This window comes from Taudactylus pleione, unplaced genomic scaffold (assembly GCF_031769625.1).
Source record: "Taudactylus pleione unplaced genomic scaffold, aTauple2 ptg000520l, whole genome shotgun sequence".
Taxonomy (NCBI): Eukaryota; Metazoa; Chordata; class Amphibia; order Anura; family Myobatrachidae; genus Taudactylus; species Taudactylus pleione.
Window position 1 is genome coordinate 8,625,858 of NW_028284922.1, and position 24,762 is coordinate 8,650,619.

The 24,762-nt window shown below is 42.5% G+C and overlaps 1 protein-coding gene across 1 annotated transcript in view; it reads left to right on the top strand.

Annotated features, from left to right (window-relative positions):
- Positions 1–24,762, top strand: part of LOC148501328 (uncharacterized) — a gene marked incomplete at its 5' end in the record, with an annotated part of 127,417 nt that overhangs the window by 56,388 nt on the left and 46,267 nt on the right. Inside the window, 3 exon segments of the mRNA XM_088450671.1 lie at positions 1,466–1,579; positions 11,552–11,635; positions 18,061–18,180. Coding sequence (XP_088306797.1) covers positions 1,466–1,579; positions 11,552–11,635; positions 18,061–18,180 — 318 coding nt within the window.

Here is a 24,762-nt window from a genome sequence, read left to right on the forward strand (position 1 = left end):
ACGCTGCACTGACTTGCTGGATATGCATCTGGTACCTCCTGCATTGAATGTGGATGTGATTTTAGCCAGTGTCATTTGTCTGTTACCAAGGACATTTCTGGCCGGATGCCGCTGGTCACAATCATTAGGCACCCATGGTCAGCCACTGTGCTGTCCACATTAGGTGGTAATGCCTTACATGAGCTATTCCCAGTACACATAAGAGATCAAGGAATGTTGAATGTTTGCACAACTTTGGAAATGGAATTTTCCATCTGTAGGGCAACCACTATCATGCCCCATTTGAACACCGATAATTCACGTCACCTTGCCATGAAATACCTAGCCGGTGTTCAAACTGGCTCGCAAGATGTCAGATTACAATTGATGCAGGCCTGGGCATTTCCAAGTTGTTACTCTATGGTGACGCCACCTACCATTACGTTTACATGCTGCTATCCAATTTACTTTTGCCCACGGTGAAATCGTTTCTGGCAACAATTTTTTTATTTGAACTGTTCTAGTAATATTGCTTTGCATGGGGGCCCTATTGCCTTCACCCACCACTCATGCCAACGCCACTCTGTGTCCTGTGCACAGACTGATATATATATATATATATATATATATAATATAAATGGAGGTTCCCAGTCCTCTCCCTAGTCAAACATTGAAAATGTGTTATACATTTTTTTATTAGGAACGCTATTTTGTGCATCTGTTGTTGAGTAACTGCAGGAGTGCCAAGTATCGGTGGATGTTATATATATAATACTGTATATCTTAAGCGAAGGCTCAGTGGCAGCATTTCAAAGTATTCTCCAAAATGTTGCTCCTTAGCCTTCATTTAAGATAAGCCTTAATAAGACCTGTTTGAATGTCTCCCATTCATGTTTTTTACGTAATCACTTCTTATTGTTGTGATACATTTAAAACATTGGGTGGTTTGTGCCTGTCCTTCAGTTTGCTATTTATACACAGTTTCAATCTGTGACTAATTCTGTTGCTTTGCCCACTTACTGGCTCTTCTGCTCACCCCAGGGGCCCTGTAACCCAGAATTCTAAAATACACAAGATAAAAACTTTGTTTGCAATTTTAAGTACCACCCCCTCCCAGACAGAATAGCTTGTGGCAAAGCTCTCTTCTTTCAATTAATAGAATTATTGCATTGATCCTCCAAGTATTGAGAATCAGTACAACAAATAAAATAAGCTCACATGCACTCAGATACAGGTATAAGAGCTGTTTCTGAGTCATTCACAAGTGGAAATTCAGATGAGTCTTGCAGATAGCTGCCAATTGCTCATGCACCATAGGAGGAAATAAATGAGTTTGAATGCGTCGGACTATGCATACACTCCCAGACGGAGACAGGTTTTTGCTTTAGCATAAGCTATACGTAGGTTGCTGTGTCCATATGAAAAAGTGGCCCCGGATGCATCCAATAGCTGTGCAATAAGACTGATACATTGTTTTTGTTCTTAGGATCCACATTTTCAGTGTGGAAGAAATGATCGAGATAAACTGAATAGAATCAAACGTCAAGAGAACAGAAAAGGAGATATGGAGTTTCAAGAGCTTGCGAGACTGATACATCCGGTAAGAACAATGTATCTTGGGAGAAAATTATGATGTATTTGAAATTGAGCGGAATTTCTAGGTTGATCAAGCCAAGGAGGGCTGGTTTCCAGCACACAAAGTTCTGTACACTGTGCCATAGCATGGCATTAGTGTACCCTGGGCAAGCCCCACCACCTCCAGCACGTGACCTCATGACATCATGGGCGCCATGTCACTGAAGAGGGGGTAGGGGCAAATAATGTGAACTCTGGGTACATCCTAAGGACCTGCCTGTTGGCTCTCCTGGTTCCAGCATACTATTCCAGGTACCCTGCAAGCCAAATATAGGTCCCACTAGGGCAGTGATGGTACAGCCATCCTTATTATGTTTAACAAGAACCCCACTTGTCCTCCACAAAGATTGGTAAAACCAAAATAAAAATGAACTATCCTGTGCCCTACAGGTCCTAACGACAAGAGGGGACCCCCAAGAGCCGATGAACCTGTTTGGGCCCACCGTCGTCATGTCTTTAAAAAAAAATGTAGTAAAAATGATAGGGGGGGGGGAGAAATTTAAGTTCCACTAACTCCCCAACACTACTTAGAAAGATGGAGGTACATCTTTCAAATGGTGTACCTACATAAAATCGAATGTCTGGTAATCACACTGATCATAAGACGTTAGCTCTCTGCTCTACAGAAAAGTAATGTAATCCAGGAATGAGGAAAGATCTCCCCCATATGTAACAAATAAAGAGCGCTTGTGAATAAACATGTATGAATGTAACGCAATACCTGTAAAAAAAAAAAAAAAAAAAAAAAAAAGGGGATTAGTAAAAGATGTTTAAAACCCTTTTTTAATATTTAGGAAAGTCCATAATTGACATCAGGGTTCCGATAACATGCCTTGCAGTGCGGTGTGATACTGGAGTCAGACGTGAAAAACTAACTGTCTCTCCCTATATCTGCCTACCTTTAACGGCTTCCGCTCCGTCCGGCTGGTTCCCTGCACGGGGGTGATCGTCTTCTTCGTCCGTGTAAACGGCCCGATGCTGCAAAGGTGCAGTGTGATGACGTCACTATGTCTCTGCTGTGTGTCAGATGTGCGCTAAAACCAACGCGTTTCAGGCTCCTGGCCCTTTTTCAAGGATAGCGTTCCATCCTGTGTGCTCCATTTTATTGAAAGATTTAATTGATTCAATTAAAAACCTAATTCTATAATTAGGTATAATTAGGTATAATTTCCTTTTAGAAATAAATAAAAATTAAGGTATTGCGTTTTTGTGTTTTTATTATGAGAATGGTATTATATTATAAAAAGTGATGTAAAAATTAGAGAAATTTAATCAATGTATAGAATTAATTGATTAATAGGTATTTAAAGGAAAGCATTTATCTCTATATCCATATTTAAACCTGCAGGTTGCAAGGTTTGCATCCAGAAAATCCATTTTGTTTCCTTTTTTCTCAATTCTTTTGAAATGTCACCTCCTCTCCAGTTAGGGCAGATTTTCTGTATGCCCATAAATGACAAACCAGAGGGATTTCGGTTGTGATGGTCTAGAAAGTGTTTGGACACGCTATGTGTCTGTAAACCTTTCTTGATGTTGAAAATATGCTCAGCAATTCTTATTTTTAGTTTTCTTTTTGTCTGACCAATATATTGGAATCCACAGGGACATTCAAGTAAATAAATTACTGCTTCTGTATCACAAGTGATAGTATCCATAATTTTGTAACTCTTATTTGATACATTTGATTTGAATCCAGTTAATGGTTGTGTCGATTGTTTTCTTAAAGTTTTGCATGGTAAACAGTTCAAACAGAAAAAATGACCTTTCTTTTTGTTCCCAAAGTTGGCTCCATTATTTAAATGAGTATGACTTTTCACCAATTGATGCTTAAATAATGGAGCCAACTTTGGGAACAAAAAGAAAGGTCATTTTTTCTGTTTGAACTGTTTACCATGCAAAACTTTAAGAAAACAATCGACACAACCATTAACTGGATTCAAATCAAATGTATCAAATAAGAGTTACAAAATTATGGATACTATCACTTGTGATACAGAAGCAGTAATTTATTTACTTGAATGTCCCTGTGGATTCCAATATATTGGTCAGACAAAAAGAAAACTAAAAATAAGAATTGCTGAGCATATTTTCAACATCAAGAAAGGTTTACAGACACATAGCGTGTCCAAACACTTTCTAGACCATCACAACCGAAATCCCTCTGGTTTGTCATTTATGGGCATACAGAAAATCTGCCCTAACTGGAGAGGAGGTGACATTTCAAAAGAATTGAGAAAAAAGGAAACAAAATGGATTTTCTGGATGCAAACCTTGCAACCTGCAGGTTTAAATATGGATATAGAGATAAATGCTTTCCTTTAAATACCTATTAATCAATTAATTCTATACATTGCTTAAATTTCTCTAATTTTTACATCACTTTTTATAATATAATACCATTCTCATAATAAAAACACAAAAACGCAATACCTTAATTTTTATTTATTTCTAAAAGGAAATTATACCTAATTATACCTAATTATAGAATTAGGTTTTTAATTGAATCAATTAAATCTTTCAATAAAATGGAGCACACAGGATGGAACGCTATCCTTGAAAAAGGGCCAGGAGCCTGAAACGCGTTGGTTTTAGCGCACATCTGACACACAGCAGAGACATAGTGACGTCATCACACTGCACCTTTGCAGCATCGGGCCGTTTACACGGACGAAGAAGACGATCACCCCGTGCAGGGAACCAGCCGGACGGAGCGGAAGCCGTTAAAGGTAGGCAGATATAGGGAGAGACAGTTAGTTTTTCACGTCTGACTCCAGTATCACACCGCACTGCAAGGCATGTTATCGGAACCCTGATGTCAATTATGGACTTTCCTAAATATTAAAAAAGGGTTTTAAACATCTTTTACTAATCCCCTTTTTTTTTTTTTTTTTTTTTTTTTTTACAGGTATTGCGTTACATTCATACATGTTTATTCACAAGCGCTCTTTATTTGTTACATATTGAAATTATTTTATTAGGAGCTGCTTTCAAAATAACATCCATAGCGCAGAATATATATTTTTTTTATGAAAGATCTCCCCCAACCAAACTACAAACAATTAAGCAGCACCCATTTGTTGGGGCCCCTTAGTACATATTGCCTGGTGTGGGGTCACCCACATATGAAAGAGGGGAAACTTCTCTTTCAAATTATGTGGCACCCTTAGCAGCTATTGTCTAGTGGTGATCCCTAGACAATATCACCCAACGCTACGGAAAAAAAGTAGTTTTCTATAAATGTAGAAGGTCAATCTATATACCCCACACTGGCCCGCGCGCACATGGGGCACCCTGCCTTGAAAGACGGCACCTCCTCTTTCAAAGAATATGCCCCCTTAGTAGTTATTGGGCCCGATTCAGAGTTGTACGCTATTGCATTTGCCTGCTAACAGACTTTCTGCTGCAATAATTGTGCGACGGACTGAGCAAATGTTGCTACACCCACTTTCTCTATATGCGCTCCGGGGCTTAAGAACACACCACTATTGGCACAACATCGGCTGCACATCGACTCCTCGAGTAAGTTTTGGGCTGCACAGATTCCAGGTCAACTTTCTCTCTAAAAATGGCCTCTGAGGCATTGCATTTGGGAACACAGCCGTGACACTCCCTTGGAACTCCCATATCGCACCCACGAACCAGTCTCCTTTTATGAACACTTTAGGCATCCTCCCTTACTCCACCCAGGAATGCTTGTGGTTCGCAATGGTCTGCTCACACGTGCGCAGTGAGACTTATCTCGCCCTTTTGCGCATGCGCAGTACCAAAAAAAACTGCCTAAACATCGGCATAGCGTACAGCTCTGAATTAGACCCCTGGTGATTCCTAGACAATAACTAAAACAGTACACACAAAATATTTTCTACAGAATAGGGGGATCTAAGGCCCATATCTCCACCATCTTGTGTCAGATAAAAAAATTATCCCTCATTTAATTCGGTAGGTTGTCTAGTTTTTAAAATTGTAGGCCATGTTTGGCCACCATGTTCTTCCTACACATGGGAAGCATTTAAATCAAAACAGCAAAAATTTGGAAAAAAAAAACAATTTAATTTCTTGTGCAGATTTTTTTTTGGCAAAATCTCCACATAGATTCCTGGCTTTTCACTATTTTGGAAATGAGGATTATTGGCAAAACTAGAACCACAAAGTATTTCTTTGTGGTAACAAGAAAAAAAGGTACAACGCATGTGCTCCAAAATTAAGATGCTGCTATAGGCTTGGTGACAGGATCGGATGTTATTACACTGAATATTGACTTCCTGGATTGTGACAATTAGAAACTATTATTTCCCATCTATAAGTTTGTGCTGGGCTACTCTTTTTGTCATATTTCTTTGTGGTGTTTATGAGTCGGAAAAAACAATCATGTTTGGTTTTGGCTCCCTTTCTTGAAATTTGTCAGTGGGTTTGAACGCCGTTACCGGGGCGTGCATAAATTAGCCATTGCGATGACATGCACCTATTTTGCTTGAAAAAATCTGCTTATCAGAAGAAACCGGTCAGTAGGTGTGCTTGGGAAAATCATTATTCCTACCTGCTGCTATCCATGACAGTATACACCCTGGTGTGCTGTTACCCAGGAGCATCATTATTTGCATGCTGTTGCACCGCTGAGGTTACGTCACATTCTGCTCAATAGAGATCCAGTATTTATGAGACTAGGGGGGTCCTAGTCGCATTGGAGCCACATTTGGCAGGTCGCAAGCCAGCTCCGCTGGCCCCCTCATTATTACACATCTCAATATCTGGAGACCAGCAAGAATGTATGCCGGAGGTATTAGGGGATACAATCGCATAGGAGCGTCATCTGGCAGGCCGCAAGCCAGCTCAGTTTGCCCCTATAATACACCACAGTGGTTGGATACCGGCGGTGAGTGACTGTATTGGAGCACAGGGCAGGTCGCAAGCCAGCTCTATCAATCATTTTGCTTACATATTATTAGCAAAGACTGCTTTCTGGCTTTTTTCTAACATTGCTCTGGACTGAACTGAACAATCATTGAGCTAGCTGAATAGATTTTTTATATATTTGCACACAGATTGTTATACACACTGGTTGATGTAATTCTTATGTACACTGTATGTTTACAAATAAGTTTTTGTACAGGATGCTTATGATTATAGGTTGATTAATAGAATATTTGATATAAGTAAAATACCTTATTTATTAAAAAAATATATGTATCTTTAATTTACACCACTATAGTGCTGCTTATATTTTCATTGCAATGACATATGCAGCTTTAGCAGTCATAGCGTGCGAGGAGGTTAGCAATTTCTGAGTAAGGTCTGACCTTGTGCAAGTGGGCGTGAGGCTCCGATGGCTCTTGATGTTACCGATGGTTTCGCAAACTTGCAAAGTATTACGAATGTGAGTAAAGGGAAGTGGGCGTCCTTATGTTGTACTGTGACAGCATAGCAATTACAAACATTAGTATATTTTTTCGCAGCGGTTTCTGACTGCGATTACAAAGCTGCAATCGCAGTTGCGATCCGTAATGAAGCAGGCCCTCTGTATGATAAACCCTCTATTACTGCTTACCCTACTCCCACCTACAGTATACTACCCACACTAATGGATCCTCAAACCTACCCTACTGACACCTATACTACTCAAATTAATGCACCCTCACACCTACCCTACTCCCCTATAGTAATGGTTGTGTTTGTATATAGAAATGTTTTTGGCAGTCTTTGTCTGTTTGTTCGTACCGGCATTACGCAAAAACTACCGGATGAATTTGAATTGCGTTTTCAATATTGTATAGCTTAGTCACATAGAAAAAAACGGAGGTATGTATTGTCTCAATGTGACATCAGGGAGAGGAGCAATAAAGGAAAAATAAGACGCTTGACACTCGGCTCGTGAAGTGTGCATGCTCCTCAAGCCATAAATGACTAGATGTATATAAATATTATTGTTTTAGGACAAATATACTTTTAGGGACTTTTTATGAACTTCGAAGGCAACATTTTTTATCAGAATTTAGACAGGCTCCTCAAGTCCAAAATTACTCTACATATACATATATATATATATATTTTATATATATATAAATATAAATAAAAGTAGAAAAAAAGGGGGGGTAGCACTCACCAGTCTTCTTAAAAACATCTCTTTATTGCATCTCAGTTAAAATATTACACCATTTCAAAATCCGACATTTCGGTCCTTGAGAAAGGTCCATGTACAGGACCGAAACGTCGGATTTTGAAATGAAGAGGATTATTGTGATCCCATATGGGTGTGTCACCCCAGCAATTTATTATTGAAGACGAGAGTGTGGACCTATTTGGACCATATATATATATATATATATATATATATATACACACACACACACAGTATATATATATATGCTTGCCATACTACCCCTTAAAACCCGGTTTTACCCAGCCAAAGAACTTGGGTGATTCTTAAGTGTCACGGTTTAAAGGGATAGTACTGTATGTTAAGCCTATATATAAACACACTTTATTACTTTTATAAATAAGGGGCAAAGCTAGGCTTTCTTTCACCCAGGACAAAGAATCAGCTCGACACTTGAAAACATTTCGAAAAAGTACTTCCTGGCATTTGGTTAGGCAGAAGACTTATCACACCCTGCATGACTGAATAGAATTGTTACAGCAAAGACTTGGGGCCTGATTCATCAAGGATTGCAAGTGCTAAGACGCACACAGTCGAGCGATTCCACAATCTGCACATGCATATGCATCGCAGTGCGTGTACGCGAACTAGCTACTGCGATGAGGAATGAGAGCACAGTGTGTACGCAGACCCATTGCAGAGTGATTGACAGGAAGTACCGTTTGTGGGTGGTGACGGGGGGGGGGCGGGGGGTGGGTGGTCGGATGGACGCAGGCGCGTCAGTGCGTTGGGACAGCGTTGCATGGGTGTACATAGATTAGTCACTGCAATACCATATGCAGCCTGAGGCCTCATAGCATGCACTGAAGCAGGGGTGTATCTAGGGGTCCGAGAGCCCCTGGCAGAGTAAGAGACTGGTGCCCCCCACCCCCTGCTAGCAGTTAGCCTGGAGGGCCACTTATTTACTTTAAAATGACTAATTATGGGAGCCTCATATGAAGAATGAGGCTCCCATATATACCACCACTTTGATTAACTTTTTTGGGGCGAGGGGGTATTAATGGGCAGTAGGGGCACCTAAGAATCTGAGAGGAGGGGGGGGGGGCTTGCTGGGTGACACTGGCCCCCTCATATATATACTTAACTCACTGACACTTCTGCCCCCCAATTCCCTCCCCTCCCTGCTTGATGTGCACACATCACACACAAGCAAGCTGGGAATCCAGGAAGTGGTGACCCTACCTGTCTTTGCAGTGCACCCGCTGCAGTGGGCTTGTAGCCTTGTACTGCGCGTGCCGGGTAATCAGGGGACGTGGCCTCGTGGGTGGCCGTGGTATAGCGGCCCGAACACCCGGGGATTTTTTTCACAGAGGGGGTGTGGGAGATGCAGGCTGGCCTCGGCCACCAGCCTGTGTGAAGTGCCGGCTCCCTCCCTGTGCTTGGAACTGAGTGCTGCACGTAATGCAGCACCTGGCTCCTGTCACTGCAGGGGAGCCAGCACTTTGCTAGTGAGTCCAGGCATCCCTCCCCGCGCCATCCCCAGTGTGATATGGCCGCCTATGTGCGGCAGGGCGGCCGTATCACAGATTGCCAATTCCTTGCTATTAGTTATGTACCTACAGGGCTTCCGTAGCCCTGTAGGACAAAGATCATGTGATGTGACCGTGGCTGCCGCCGACAGTCACTCGGAACGCAGCAGGTGAGCTGGACACTGGGGCCCTTTGCTATCTATGGAGGTGGCCCGCAATGCTCGGCGCTAGAGTGGCCCGGGAGGCACATGGCACCCTGCCCCCCGGCCCAGTCCGCCACTGCACACCACCCTAGTTACAGTCCTGGACTGGAACTGCCAGGTGGCGCCCCCCCAATGGCCGGTGCCCCTGGCGAGTGCCATCCTGGCCAATACGAAGATACGCCCCTGCACTGAAGTTAGCAATTCCTGAGTGAGGTCTGACCTGCCTTAACTGTGCCTATGGGTCAGATGTTTCTCGATGTTACCGATTGTTTTGCTGTGTTGCCCAAGTGTACGGATGTGAGTAAGGGGATGTGAGCATTCTCATGTTAGGCTGATATTGCATTGCGAATGCAAACATTTGCATATCCTCGCTGATATTAGCAATTGCATTGTGTATAAGCAGAACTGTGATCCTTGCTAAATCAGGCCCTTGATTTGTAGAAATCAGAAAGATACAAGTAAACATTGTTCGCACAAAAAAATCTGACATTCAACATCTGTGAAATATACAGTTATAAAGACAATATAAACTGTAAAATGTGCCCAACCAGAAATAACTTGCATTATTACAGTCATGGTCATACAGATTTATACAGAAATGGCCACATCGACTGACCTGTCCTTTATTTATTTACTACCAGTTATTTATATAGCGCACACATATTCCGCAGCGCTTTACAGAGAATATTGGTCCATTCAAATCATTCCCTGCCCCAGTGGAGCTTACAATCTAAGGGCCTGATTCAGAGCCGCTCGTAAGCGGCCGCTCGTTCGCTCTGAGCGATGTTTGCCCAACTGCACATGCGTACGGATTGTTATACGCATGCGCGAACCAGTCAGTGCGGTCGAAATTTATGTGCTCGCAAAATAGCGAATGCCTGATAATTTGAGTGACAGGAGTAGGCGTATGTGGGTGGTAACGGGGGAAGGTGCTTGAAAACTGGGAGTGGAGATCCAAACGCAGGCGTGCTTAAAGGTCAAAACGGGCGTTTTATGGGTGTGCATAATTAAAACAGCAGCGTCATTGACCACGTCACTGGGTTATTTTATAGCTAAATCAGCTCGCAAAATTGTGGTAGCAAAAACCAACCCCAAGAATAGCGAGCAGTTCATACCCTGGTCGATGTACTCGATTAATCTAATAAATAGCGGACATGACGAAGGATGCGAGCAGCCAGGGGGCGTATTTTTTAAAAAAAACGACCGCAAGTTTTGATCGCTCGTTCAGACCTAGAGGCGTGAACAGACCACAAAGAGCGAACGGTTGATTTGAATAGCCACCCCTATTTTCTGGACGAGCGAGCGCTAATTGCGTCCGGCTCTGAATCAGGCCCTAAGTTCCCTAAGACATGCACACACACTTACACACTAGGGTTCATTTTTGTTGGGACCCAATTAACCTACCAGTATATTTTTGGAGTGTGTGAGGAATCCGTAGCACCCGGAGGAAACCCACGCAAGCACAGGGAGAATATACAAACTCTGCACAGTTAGGATCATAGTAGGAAACCTTTAAATTCAAAAGGCAGCAAAAGAATATTTGAAAGGATTTTGAATAAGGAGCCATACCCTATACATGCAAACATCTTTAATAGCCCCCTCCATCCATGTCCCTCACTGCCCACTTTGCTACCTCTTCATACAGTATCTCGGTCACTGCCCCTGCATAGCTCTCCCATTGCCTCCACATACTGTAGCTCTCTAACTGTCCCTCCATAGATCTCTCAGTGCCCATTCAGTCCATATGTTATTTCAACTTCAAGGCTCTCCCTGAACCCCCCCCAATATCCCTCACTGCCCCTTTATAGCTATCAGCGTCCTTCCATAGCTCTCATTGCCCCCTAACAGCTCTCACTGTCTATATATAGAGTTCTCACTGACTGAGGGGCTGCCTGTCTACTCCTCAGATAGTGATCCGAGGAGTCAGATTTTTACCTCATCATGCATTCCCCAATCAGAGCCTCGGCTGGTGCCCCCCACATCCAGTTCTCAGGGCACAAGCCCTGTCAGCACCCCTAGTTTGCTCTGTTTTACATTATGAATTATTTATATTTATGTTTAAACATTACTTAGTGGACTGCATAATCATTTATTTTCTATTTTCTTTCAAGGTTCCACTATCATCAGTGATGAAAAACAATACATTCTCCTCCTATGTGTTTCCTATACTTCACGCTTCAGTTCATGCACTAGAGGTAAACACTGTTGTACTTTGAAGGGAATAGCCTCCAGCATTTATTACCAGTTACCAAATAGTTTTTAATAGCATGTTGCTCCTACTAAGATACATCATTCTCTGATACATTGTGACATCCACAGAATTTCAAAGCATTTTACAGCAGGTTTCAGTGTCGGACTGGAGCACGAAGGGCCCACCGGAGGAATGCAGGGGTAGGGGCCCATGCTTTGGGATGTGGCCAGTTACCACAGGGGATGAGGTCAGGCCCCACAGAGGCTTGGACAGACTTGGAGACCATGTAACTGACCCTGATTCAAGTGTAGTGTCTGAAACCTGACATTAGAGTAAGTGGTGGGGCCCTCAGGCAGTGGGGCCCACCAGGGATTTTCCCTGTACCCCTGTGGGCCAGTCCAACCCTGGCAGGTTTTGACCCTTGTCAAGGGCAAAACTCATCTGAGACTGCATGATGTGTGAGACAAAGGATTAATAATAGCACACCCCCCCTTCCCTGGATTGTCTAGTAGTAGACCAGGGCTGTAGCTAGGGTAGTGCAGCCGGTGCCACCACAGGTCAGGGGGCGCTGTTTGGCCCTGTCAAATTTCTATTTATTAACATTCTTGCTTGTAGCTTCCTCTTATTTCAACCCCAGCATCTCCTGGCCTCTCCTATCTCTTCCTTGACCCTTCCCCATGAAGCCATGGTCCTTTTTTGGGTGTATTATGTCCCTTTGAAAAATGAGGGGGGTGCCTTTATGCTTTCTGGCACAGGGCACCAAAAAGTCTAGTTACGGCTCTGTAGTAGACTGTCTAGTAGTGATTACATTCCCCTGTTTATACAACATCGTTACTGTTTATTCCAAAATACCGTCACCTCCAGGTTTGTTTAATGAGCTAATCTTAAAGAAAAGTCATGGTTGCCTTCTGCCTTATCTTCAATTACAATTAAACTTAAACCAATCAGAATCATCATAGCCAAATAATAACCTGCACTACATTTATATAATGCTTACTAACAATAAAACAAATTATCCAGTACTTAAATTCAGAACACGAGAGCAGAACATTATTACATTAGATTAATATGAGAAATTACAATGCTTAATGTATATACAGAAATTTTGATATACAGTTATATTATGCAACACAGTTTCTCTCTTAAAATAGAAGGGGAAAATACCGAACTAGAACAACTTACTAAACTGTTTATCTCTGTTGTGGGAAAATATAGAAATATAGATCAGATCCCCAATCCGGTTGGTCCCCAGGTAAAATATATAAAGATGCTTTGGTGCTTTGAACAAAAAAAAAAAACAGCTTCTAAAGGGGGGTAACCACTTAGCGATTTAACCAAGCAATTGTACGATAACTACGTAATTATCGTGCAATCGCTTGCAAATCGCGCATCCATTGTGAATGCATCGGGCATGTTTTAATCGTAAGCGACTATCGATGCGTGTGCCCGCTGGTCGCTTCCGACATCGCCCGTACATGCTGGTCAACCTGACGATCTCGTCAGGTTCAGCATGTGCGGGGATGAGGGATGTGCCTGGACTGAACGAGTGAACGTTCAGTCTAGGCACATCACTAGATATACAAACGACAGCACGATTGCAATGTCGTAATCGTGCTGTCGTTTATATATCTATTAGTGGATGCGCACCTTTAGAGGGACATTTCACCTGGGTGTGAAACACATTATATTCAGGAATAGTCTGAAATTCTTATATTGACAATGACCATAAGTCTCTTCTAGTAATCATAATGTTAACCTTAATGAACAGAGCATACAAGTTAGCAGTGTGTGTGTGTACATGAAGCATCACTACAAAATATTGATTATTTGGGCCAATACTCAATTTCCATAATTTGCTATGAAGCAGATCCATATGCCTGCCCTATATCGAACGCCTAACCTCACAGATTAGAGCCATGTACACATCTCTATATCCAACATAAATAAGTATTCAACTAATGTATTCCATCTTCCATAGGAATATATACGACCTTAGTTTATGTGCATTCACAGACGAGAAACCTTATCCCTATTGTAGGAGACACTGCGCCTGACAGGGAGCTGAACACAAGCCAGATGTAACTGTTTCCACATTGTGTGCATGGAACTAAGGACCTGGTTCTGAGTCGCACACATTGTCAATGCAGCACGCAGTTGGCTGGTGTTTTAAGTGTGCACATGCGTCCCGATTGCTAGCACTCAGACTCAGTGCAGAATCGGACACACAGTCTTCAGAATTCAGTGGGCATACCCGGGTGGCTAAGCAGATGCGGGCGTGTCGCTGTAAAACCGCTCATACAGCAAGCCATGTTCAGGCGGAGAGACTGCACCTGCCATCTTGAGACAGATTTGCACCGCAACAGATGGGCGTCTCAGTATTCACAAAATTGGCCACGACATTAGCATAAAGTTGCCAAAGTTGCAAATACAAAGTTGCATAAAGCATAATTTTCTGGAGCTAGACCCTAATAACTAATGCCGTCTTTACATCCGATAGCGCATAGGCAGCTCGATGGCTGCGCATATGCATTACATCAGCCAGGTCATAAACCAGGAAGTGAGGACTTTGCGGGCACAGCTAGATATTGCAGAGCTGTCCGGGCAACGTTTAAATGCAGAATTCCGGCAGACACAAATGCCGGTAAGTATGTGAAGATGTATGTTAATAATCACTTAATTGTGATCATTAATACATCTTATCCAAAGTGAGAAAAGTAATAGCAAATGAGGGAAGAAGGTCCTGCTCATAAGAACTCATAAAAACTTACAATCTATAGGGGGAACAATATGTACAGTACATATACTCAAATATATCAAATATCATTAAAGTAATAATATAAATTTTAAATATACTACACAAAGTAATAATGATTGAAGACACTGGGCATGATTCTAAGCAGAGTAAAAAGAGCTAGTAACCATGTTGCAATACAAGGGGTGCAAGTTCATTTATTGTTTTTGCATAGAGGGTAAATACTGGCTGCTTCTGCATATGCAAATGCTTTATTTTGACACTGCGATTTAGGTTTGAGCTAGGACACACCCCTCCCAAATCTACATCTCTCTGCACATTTTACATCTGCCCCACCTGCAGTGCAATATGGTTTTACAACAGTTACTTGGTCCTTTTTGCTTTACTCCCCCCTTAAAATCAGGTCTATTATGCGAAACTTATTACCATCGATAAAAACTTTTTAAATTAATTTTTTCATAGCATAAACATCAACAAAACAATGAGACTTTTCTAAAATGTATCATTCTAATTATATAATTCTAAACATTCCTTACTATTCCTTTTCACCAATTTGAAATATGCAGCTTAACCTAAATGGTCTAAATACAGATTACTCACTTTTACGACAGGGTGAATTTCTTAAGAAAAATAAAAATAAATACAAAATCTACAATGTGTTGTGGAAAGAAAAGGTTAAAAAGCCACAATCAGAATCAAAAGCACCTACTCCATCTCCAGTTGTCCATGTCTGTCGCTACGTGTCAACCGGCCACGGTACCGGCCCGCCCTAGATAGCCTAGTCTTCCAGTGCCGGTCCTGTGCTGCACATCTGAGCCCTTCCCCTCCCTCTGAGCGCTTGCCCAATAGCACTAGGAGGAGGGTGGCAGGCGGGCTCAGACTGTGCTAACACACACATCACCACCAGCACGGCAGCGATGTGTGTGTTATTCAGCAGCCAATGAGAGTCAGACAGACTCTCATTGGCTGCTGCTGCACACACATCCTCTGCCAGCGCTGGCGGAGATGTGTGTAAATCAGCAGCCAATGAGAGTCAGATAGACTCTCATTGACTGCTGCGCGCCCATTGCAAGAGCCGGGCTTCTGTCCGGCTCCTGCAGTGGGTAATGGGAGAGACGTCATGAGGTCATGATGTCTCTCCCATAATGCATAACGCGCCCGCCCGGGAGTACTGACGTGCGGCGGCGGGAGTGGTGGCCTGAGCAGGAGTGTGGAATCAGGTAAGTGTATTTTTTTCATTTTTTTTTTTGTAACTTGTGTGTCTGCACTACGGGGGGGCTACTACTACTGGGGACATTATCACTTGGGGGGGGCTACTACTACTGGGGGCACTATCACTTGGGGGGGCTATTACTACTGGGGACACTATCACTTGGGGGGGCTACTACTACTGGGGACACTATTACTGGGGGGCTACTACTAATAGGGACACTATTACTGGGGGGGCTGCTACTACTGGCGACACTATTACTAGGGGAGCTACTACTACTGGGGACATTATTACTGGGTGGGAGCTACTTTTGGGGGCACCATTACTGGGGGGGAGCTACTACTGGGGACACTATTACTGGGGGGAGCTACTACTGGGGGCACTGCATCAGGAGGGGGAACGTCTACTGGGGGGACTACTACTGGTGGCACTATTTAAGGGGCTTACTATTAGGGGACCACTACTGGGGGCACTAAATAGGGAGGACCACTACAGGGGGCCCTGTATAGGGGGCACTGGATAGGGGGGATCACTGCTGGGGGCCTGCATAAGGGGGGCCACTACTGGGGGCACTGCATTGGGAGGGCTATTGCTGAGGGCACTTTATAAGGGGCTTACTACTAGGGGACCACTACTGGGGGCACTAAATAGGAAGGACCACTACAGGGGGCACTGTATAAGGGACACTGGATAGGGGGGGGACCACTACTGGAGGCACTGAATAAGGGGAACTAATGAGGGGCTGCATAAGGGGGACCACTACTGGGGATACTGTATAAGGGGCACTACTATGGGCCTCCATAAGAGGGACCACAACTGGGGACATTGCATACTGGGGGTACTGTATAAGGGGCACTACTGGGGTTAAGGTGCATATGGAAAGTAATGTGATGATAAAGGGGTGTGTCATGTTGACGCGCCCCATTTTTAGGTGACCACGCCCATTTTTCACCGCGCGCGCACATAGGGGGAGGCTCCATTTTTACATTTGCCCTGGGCTCCAAATACCCTAGTTACGCCACTGGGAAGATCATACTTATCGACTTTTCAATTCTCCTCTCCCGGAAAAGCCTAAAGAGGAGATGAAAATGACCACTCTGGGGATGATGGACTCATTAGTCTCGGCATATTACAGTAGCACCGGCCTCTCCCTTCAGGCCCTCAATTCGGGTATTACCTCCCCATCATGCCCACTTCATTAAAAGTGTGTGGGATGTGGAAGATACTCCCATTCTGCAGGGGGTCTGGGGGACTATCCAAAAAATCAGGAGTCTCCCGCCCCTGGAGAGTAGGTACAGTAAGTATGGGGAAGAAAGCACTTTTGTGAGTGGTTAGTAAAGCTCATGATTTTAAGCCACAAGGTTTAAAATCACAATTCTAATTTTATACATGGGAGGAATGGAAACCGTCCTGTTTTACGTGGTCATTTGCTAAACCTTATGGAAAATGACTTATTAATAAAGAATAAATTAAAAGAACAGGATGAGATAAATGCACTTTAAGCAAGTACTTAATAGTGAAGATCCAGATAAATGACATTGTAGGATTCCTAGTTGCAGAAGGCAAATATACAAATTTTAGTGCTGTTTTAAATAAATCACATACATTACATACGCATACAAACACCTTCCCTTGTGTATATCTGTGCAGCCGAATATGCAAGGACTGAGACACGCGCTACTTGAATAGTACCTACATTGCGTGCAAACTGCCAATCAGGACCCTAAATCTCATACTGAGGTTGGTTTAGCTTGGGTTTATAGTAGGTAGTCTATTTTAACATCAAATAATGATTTGCTGTAACAGTGTTTTCTGAGCAAGGGCTAAAAAATTTATATCTTATGTTTACATATACAAAATATAGCCATGCCGGGATAGCTAGCTGTTATTATGTAGGACTGTGTGCCTACTACTGTCTGACTTATACCCCTTTTACACTGGCCAAATAACCCTGGTTATTGCCGTGTCAACCCGGGTCACAGCTAAGAGGAAAAGGGGCAGGGTTGGATCCCCGGGTCAAGTGACCCGGCAATCCAACCGAGGTAGCAAGAAGGGTTGAACATGGGAAAGACCCGTGTAACTCTGTGTGAGCAGGTGACCCGGGTCATTAACACCCTATGGGAAGCCGGCTCACTGGCTCTTGGAGATGATGCCAGATGATGTCATCTCCAACAGCCGGGAGAGTAGAAGCCCCAGCACTAACCCGTATCCAACCTGTAGTATAAACCTTTTTCAAGCCGCTGTGATACAGCTTAAAACCCGTGTTCAGTGACCTGGGCTGGACCTAGGAATTTGGGGTAAAAGGGGTATCACACTTCTTATCATTAAACTAAACTGCAGAATGACAATAATCATTAATGGTTTCACTAGAAATTGAGAAAATGTCGAAGTTTTAACATCTATGTACATGTTATATATGCTATGCTTTTTTCACCATACTCACATTATTATGTTATCTTCCTTACAGGGAAAACCACATGAAATACTTGAGGAAAATAAAGAAATGCTGGAGAATACTGGGATTGAGGCAATTATGAAAGTGCTTGACAGCTTTTCTGTACAGAGGAAAAAACACCTAATTGAAGAGGTGATAAATGTTTATGCTTTTATTAAAACCCATTTTTCTGTTAATACAATGAGATAACCACTACTAAGTTTCTGTCTATCATCTATCGTAATATTCTTGTTTTGTTTCTTTACTGTTTGGAAGATGACAGATTCTAACCAGTTCATCTCAGTTGCCCATAGGCAAGATAAATGTTGGTGCCCCCCCCCCTCAGCACATGAATATTGGGGGGTGGGGCTATGGGAGTGGGGTAGGTGCTGGGTGGGTGATATATTTAAAGAGTATATATATTGTCACTCTGTCATGTAAGGGAGGAGGGTGATATATTTAAATTGCATCTGTTTTATCACTGTAATGTAAGGAGGGGGTGATATTTTTAAGGAGCATATGTTTTATCACTTTGTAATGTTAGATAATTTAACATGGAAATGGCAGAGTGATAAAATATATGATCTTTAAATCTTTAAATATACCCCCCCACTAACATGACTGAGTGATAAAATATATGGTCTTTCAATATACCCCCCCTAACATGATTGAGTGATAAAATATATGATCTTTAAATATACCCCCCCTAACATGACTGAGTGATAAAATATGTGCTTGCAGCTTTTTAAATATATAAACCCCCCCCCCCGAGTTCTATGCCCAGCGACGACCCCACCCTCATAGGGCTTGCACTTGACTGACAGGCAGTGAGATAGACTTACTGTAATGTTTTATACTGCCTGTCTGGAGTGCCACAGCCTCTCTCCCGGGTCGCGCCCACTCTCTCTTCCCGCAGCCAGCCGCTGGTCACGGTGCCAAGTAAGTTGCAGCGCAGCATCAGTGTCTCAGAGACGGTGTCTCAGCTCCTCGGAAGAGGCAGGCAAAGGGTCGCGGGCAGTCACATGATATGTGACGTCCACGACGGCGTGACCAGAGAGACCACAGAGAGTGCAGACGTGGTGGAGCCAGAGGAGGAGCGCCGCTGATGCTGATCGGCGCTTGGCTCAGCGGTTCTGTTCCTCTACTACTAGTTAGAAGTTAACTGACTCACTGAAGCTGGTAGGTGGAACGGCCGGGTGGCAACTGACTCCATTGTCTCCTGGAGTTCCGCCTCTGATTCTCACATTTGAACAGTTGGTGTTCTGTTCTTACCTCCTTTGTATTGTTTATACTTTTAGATTATTGCCACATTAGCTCCTGAGTGATGACATTGTATGACTTGTAATCTCTCACTGATTACCTGCTTCAGGCTAGCGAGTTTAGCCTGAGCAGCAGCGTGTATAGCAGAAGCTTGCACAGATCTGTGATATCTGTGCAGGCTTCTGTATTTTAAAAGGGAATGAATATGTTAAAAAAAAGAAAAAAATGACATGGGGTCCCTCCCCCTATAAGCACAACCAGCACTGGGCTGTGTGAGCTGGTCCTGGTTGTGAAAATACAGGGGGAAGAAGACATAGGGGTTACCTGTATTTTCATCAACCAGCACCAGGCTCTTTGAGCTGGTCCAGGTTGTGGAAATACTAGTGGCCAAAATAAGTAGTGGTTGCCCATATTATACACAATCAGCACCAGGCTCTAACTAGCGGGGTTGTAATGCTACAGCCAGGGAACACACTTCATAGGGATGCCCCAGCCAAAGCATTCAGCACCCCACACTAGTCAGTCCAGGCTGGGATCCCTGGGGAGGTGAGGACACACCAAAAAAGGGGTCACCCCTCTCTGGGGTACCCCAGGCTAGGGCTGAAGCAGGGGCTATCCCCTGCATCCCTGGCTGGTGGATGTGGGGTTGATTGTGTAAAATAAGAGCTATAAACTAATATTGTTATTTTTACAGGAGGGTTAGAGGGTCCCAGCAACCCTCTTCCACATGCCGGTACATGAAGAACCACAAGTGTCTAGTGCCCCTGCAAAAGAAATATTAAAATAATGACTAGACACACACTAGACAGTACTTACTGAATTATGGGTCAGCCGCAAGATTTTCCATTGAAATATAAGGGCTGAACGCTGATTGGTTGAGAGAGTCAAGCTCCCGGCTCTCTCAGTTGGTGAACACTTCCCCCATAGACTTCAATGGTGGCAACAAACTTGAACAACTATGTGGTTTCCACCGTTAAAGTCTATGGGAGAACATTTATTGGCTGTGAGAGAGTTAAGTATCTAGTGTAAGTATGAGTGAATAAGTGTATATGTAATAAAATAATATAACCTATAGTGTGTGTGCCTTCTCGTTATTTTTATATTTATACCAGCAGGCGCTTAATGCCCTGCAAGCTGGTACTTGTGGTTTTCCAAGTACTGGCATACGGGGAAGGCTTGCTGGGATCTTTAGTTGTCTTGTAAATGACACTATTAGTTTATATCTCTTATTTTACAAAATCAACCCTGAATCCACTGGCCAGGGATGCAAGGGATAACCCTGGGCTTCGGCCCTGGCCTGGAGTACCCTTGATTGGGGGGTCCTCACCTCCCCAGGGATCCCCATGTCCTTTGGCATTACACCCCCACGAGGTAGAGCCTGGTGCTGGTTGTGGTTAATACAGGGGACCCAGGCTCATTTTGTTCCCCCGCATTTCCACAACCAGGACAGGCTCACATAGCCTGGTGCTGGTTGATGAATATACGGGGGACCCATACATCTTACATCTTTGTCCCCCTGTATTTTCACAACCAGGACAGGCTCACACAGCAAGGTGCTGGTGGTGCTTTTGAGGGAGGTCCCCATGCAATTTTTATTCTGTTTTTTTTTTTTAACACATTCCTACTCTTTTAATACACAGAAGCCTGCACAGATCTCACTGACCTGTGCAAGCTTCTGATAAACTCGCATTTTGTAATTAAACTCACAGTACAAGTTGCGAGTTTGCACACAGAGAACTCGCATGGACTCGCATTTCTTACACACTCACACAATACTATTACATTATTACAAAGTGCGGCTTTGAGAACAAACTTGTGTCATGCTGCAAATTGATGTCCATAGTCGCACTAATACTCAAACTCTATTACCTTTCCCCATATGTATCTTTCAAATTCCTGCACATCAAACTTGATCTACAGTGCATCTGTGGAAGGAATATTTTTGTCCTAATAGAGTTCTTAGTAGGATCATGTAGTGTGCTTTTAACTAGATGTTTTTTTTAAATTAGTTGCTTTTCTACAGGTAAAGTGTGGTGTTGCTAGCTTGTGAACCAGATCTTGAAATAAGATTTTCCAATTATTTTTAATTCTTCTCTCCATTTGTGAAATGTTGAGTGCAAAATTTAAAAGAAAAAAGGGCAATTCAAAATTATTCTTTAACATCTGTATTTTTACTTTTTGTTTTCAGATGATCTTCCCTTTTTACATCTACAAGTTGATTCTTAGCATTATCAATTTTGGTTTTGTCATATCCCTTTTGTATAAAAAGATTTCTTATTTCTGCTACAGTACTTGTTCTTCCAAAAGCTGGATGTCTAAACATTTACGTTTTAATCTCTTAAATTGTCCAAGGTGTATAGAGTTAAACAATTGTGACAATGGTTACTATTTCTTTTTAAATAAATGAATTTGAATCCATAGATTTCTTAAAGATTTTAGTATGAATACAGCCAGTGGTGTAGGTTCATCCCAGATGCCTGGAGGCAAGTTATAATTTGGTGCCCCCCTGTCACCGTCACTGACACTGTAATGTAGCAATTCGCATGCAGACAGGCAATAGATAGATGAAGACAGCAGCTGATGGTCTGACATGGAGCTCTCCATCAGGTGCCGTGAAGGGCCATGACGGTACACTCCGGGTACATAGTTACAGCCCTAAGTGGGGTGAATATGTTGTGGACAATGGAGAAGGTGCCCCCCTCAGAGCTGGAGCCCGGCGGCAGGCGCCTCCATTGTCTCCCATAGTTCTGCCCCTGAATACAGCCCTCCTTTAGTTTTATAGTTAGGTCTACAAATGCAGTCTCAGGGCCTGCATCAGCAAGAATCACTAATGTGATCGCGACTGCAATCACGCATGCAGATCTGCTGCGAAAGTATGCTAATGTTTGCAATCGCAAAGCTGTCGCACATACAACATAAAAACGCCCACCTCCCTTATCTCACATCTGTAATACTTTGCAATCCACCCAAAACATTGGTAACATCGAAATACATCAGAACCTCACGCACAGTTACAGCAGGTCACACCTAACTTATAAATTGCAAACCTTTTTGTATGCAATGAGTACTCAAGCTGCATATGCCGATACAGTGGCTAATTTATGCACACCTCTGTAACAGCATTTAAATGACTGGCACATCTGTGTTTCTCCAACCACCCCAAATGCTCTCTGCCTGTCACTCACACTGTGATAGCTTTCTGTGCTGTGCTTGATCGCAGTGCGATCACAGTTGTCATACGCATGCACAGTGCGCAACAATCGGCTGACTGTGTACGCTTTTGCATTAGCGATCCTTGCTAAATCACTCCCTCAGTTTTGATATTAAAATGATCATTGTTCAAAAGATTACATAAATTCTTAAGATCAGATTCTTCTACACTCCATATAAAAATAATATCATCTATATAACGATACCCAATGGTGAGTAAATGTGGGGTATCCCTGTAGTGGCTTGAGTGGCCGCCATCAGGTAGAGCTGTGGCCTGAAGTTTTCAGGTAAGTTTGGAGTATAGCTCTCATCCTGCTCCTCATGTGTGTCCTACATTTGGTGGAGGAAAGACTTACTGCCGAGTAAGGTATTTGCACTGTATTTTCTAATGTACAGTATATTGTCTTTTTAAAACTGTAATTCTTATAAATATAACTAAAGGGATAGACAGGGATTTTCACACTAGAATTAATAATATCTAGTTGATTCTTAATTATTTAAGTCTCTATATTCTATTCATTTATTGGTAAGATTCTTATTATTTAAGTCTCTATATCCTATTCATATATTGGAAAGATATCTGGTATTTTAAGATTCTCAAATGGTTGTGCTGTCACCTCAACCCTAATATATACTCTAAAAATAAAAAAAAAATAAAAAAGAAGTTGCTATGGTAATGCATTCATACTTAAAAATGTGAAATGTTAAAAATATTTTAAAAGTGCTATGTTGCTCCTAATATGACTTTAATCCGGGGTGGGCAATAAGCGGTCCTTCAGCTGCTGTACCACTACATATACCAGCTTGTCCTGCCACAGTTTTGATATTTGGCCATGCTAAACTGTTGCAGGGCATGCTGGGATGCTCACCCCTGCTTTAATCCGTATCTATAATATATATATGTATCAGTGGCAAAGGCAGGATTTCTAGAGGGGGGTTTCCAAATGCTTGATTTTAGAGCGAGTGTGGACAGTCCATGAGGAGGGCAGAATTAGTACTTATCCAGCTTTAATATGCTGCATACAAAGTATATTGTGTTGCATAATTCCAGCATATACAGTACCAGCGATCACAGTATGCCATTAGATGCAGCAGTAGGACCATCATGTCTGAGCAGAATCTTTTTCTTCAGATGTGGGCATCATTCCAGAGCATTGGAGCAAGTCCGGGAGTCTGGGAAAGCAGCAGAAGAACCTAGCACTGCCCTGGACATATATATGTACATATTGGTCTCCTTATGTACTTGATAGTGTATTATTATACAGTATTAATAATGAACCCTACTGATGGTCTATAGCAGTGCGTCCCTAACAATGCATGTTTTCCACATATCCTAGTTGGTGCACAGGTATATTTATAACTAGCTGACATATTTTAAAAGATCCACAAGTAGTGTTAATCATTTCATTTGTGATACTGAGAAGAACATGCAGCGCTAGAAACTTTCTATTATATGACTATTTCTATTGTGGTCATGGTGTGTGCTGGGGAGGGGGGTTTCCAGGCAGACGGAAACCCCCTCTGCGTTTGCCTATGATGTATAACACAATAAAATGTATATTCACTGATTATATATTAGTTTGTATTTTTCTGTTACTAGCTATACAGACTGGTGGCAGCAGCACCTTCACCCACCACTCACACCAATATCACTGTGTGCCTCATGCACAGACTGCTACAGTATGTAGCATATCCTATTGAAATTAACACGGATCCAAAGAAGCTCTTCCCCCACCTCCTCCTGTGCATGGTGCCACATATATATGCATTATATTGAATTGATGTCAATAAATTTTGTTTTTATTGCTCAGCTTTCCCTTGACAGATCGAGATGAAACAAAGTACAGGTTATTTCTAGGAGTTTCCACTACAAAATGTTGTTTTTGTGCCAACTTGGAACAAACAGACATACAGAATGTTCTTATTATATTAATATAGATTATTAGTTATTCTGTAGTTGACAAATAAATTAGGCAGATCTAATGATGCTGCCAAACAGTAGATTTTTATTTATGTTCTGATACATTAGTACACAAAAAAAATGCTGTTAGTCTATAGTAGGAGAGTCTAGTAAGGACCATAAAGGTTGACATATTGAATCTCTCAGTACAAATATCTTTGAACTAAATAATAATAAAAGTTATGTTTTATTATTGATCGTTCAATGGTCCCTGAGTGCACTGCCATAGCAATCTATTTTTATTTTGTTTATCTTTTGAATTCTTAGAAATTATTATTCTTTATTTATATGGTGCCACACATGCT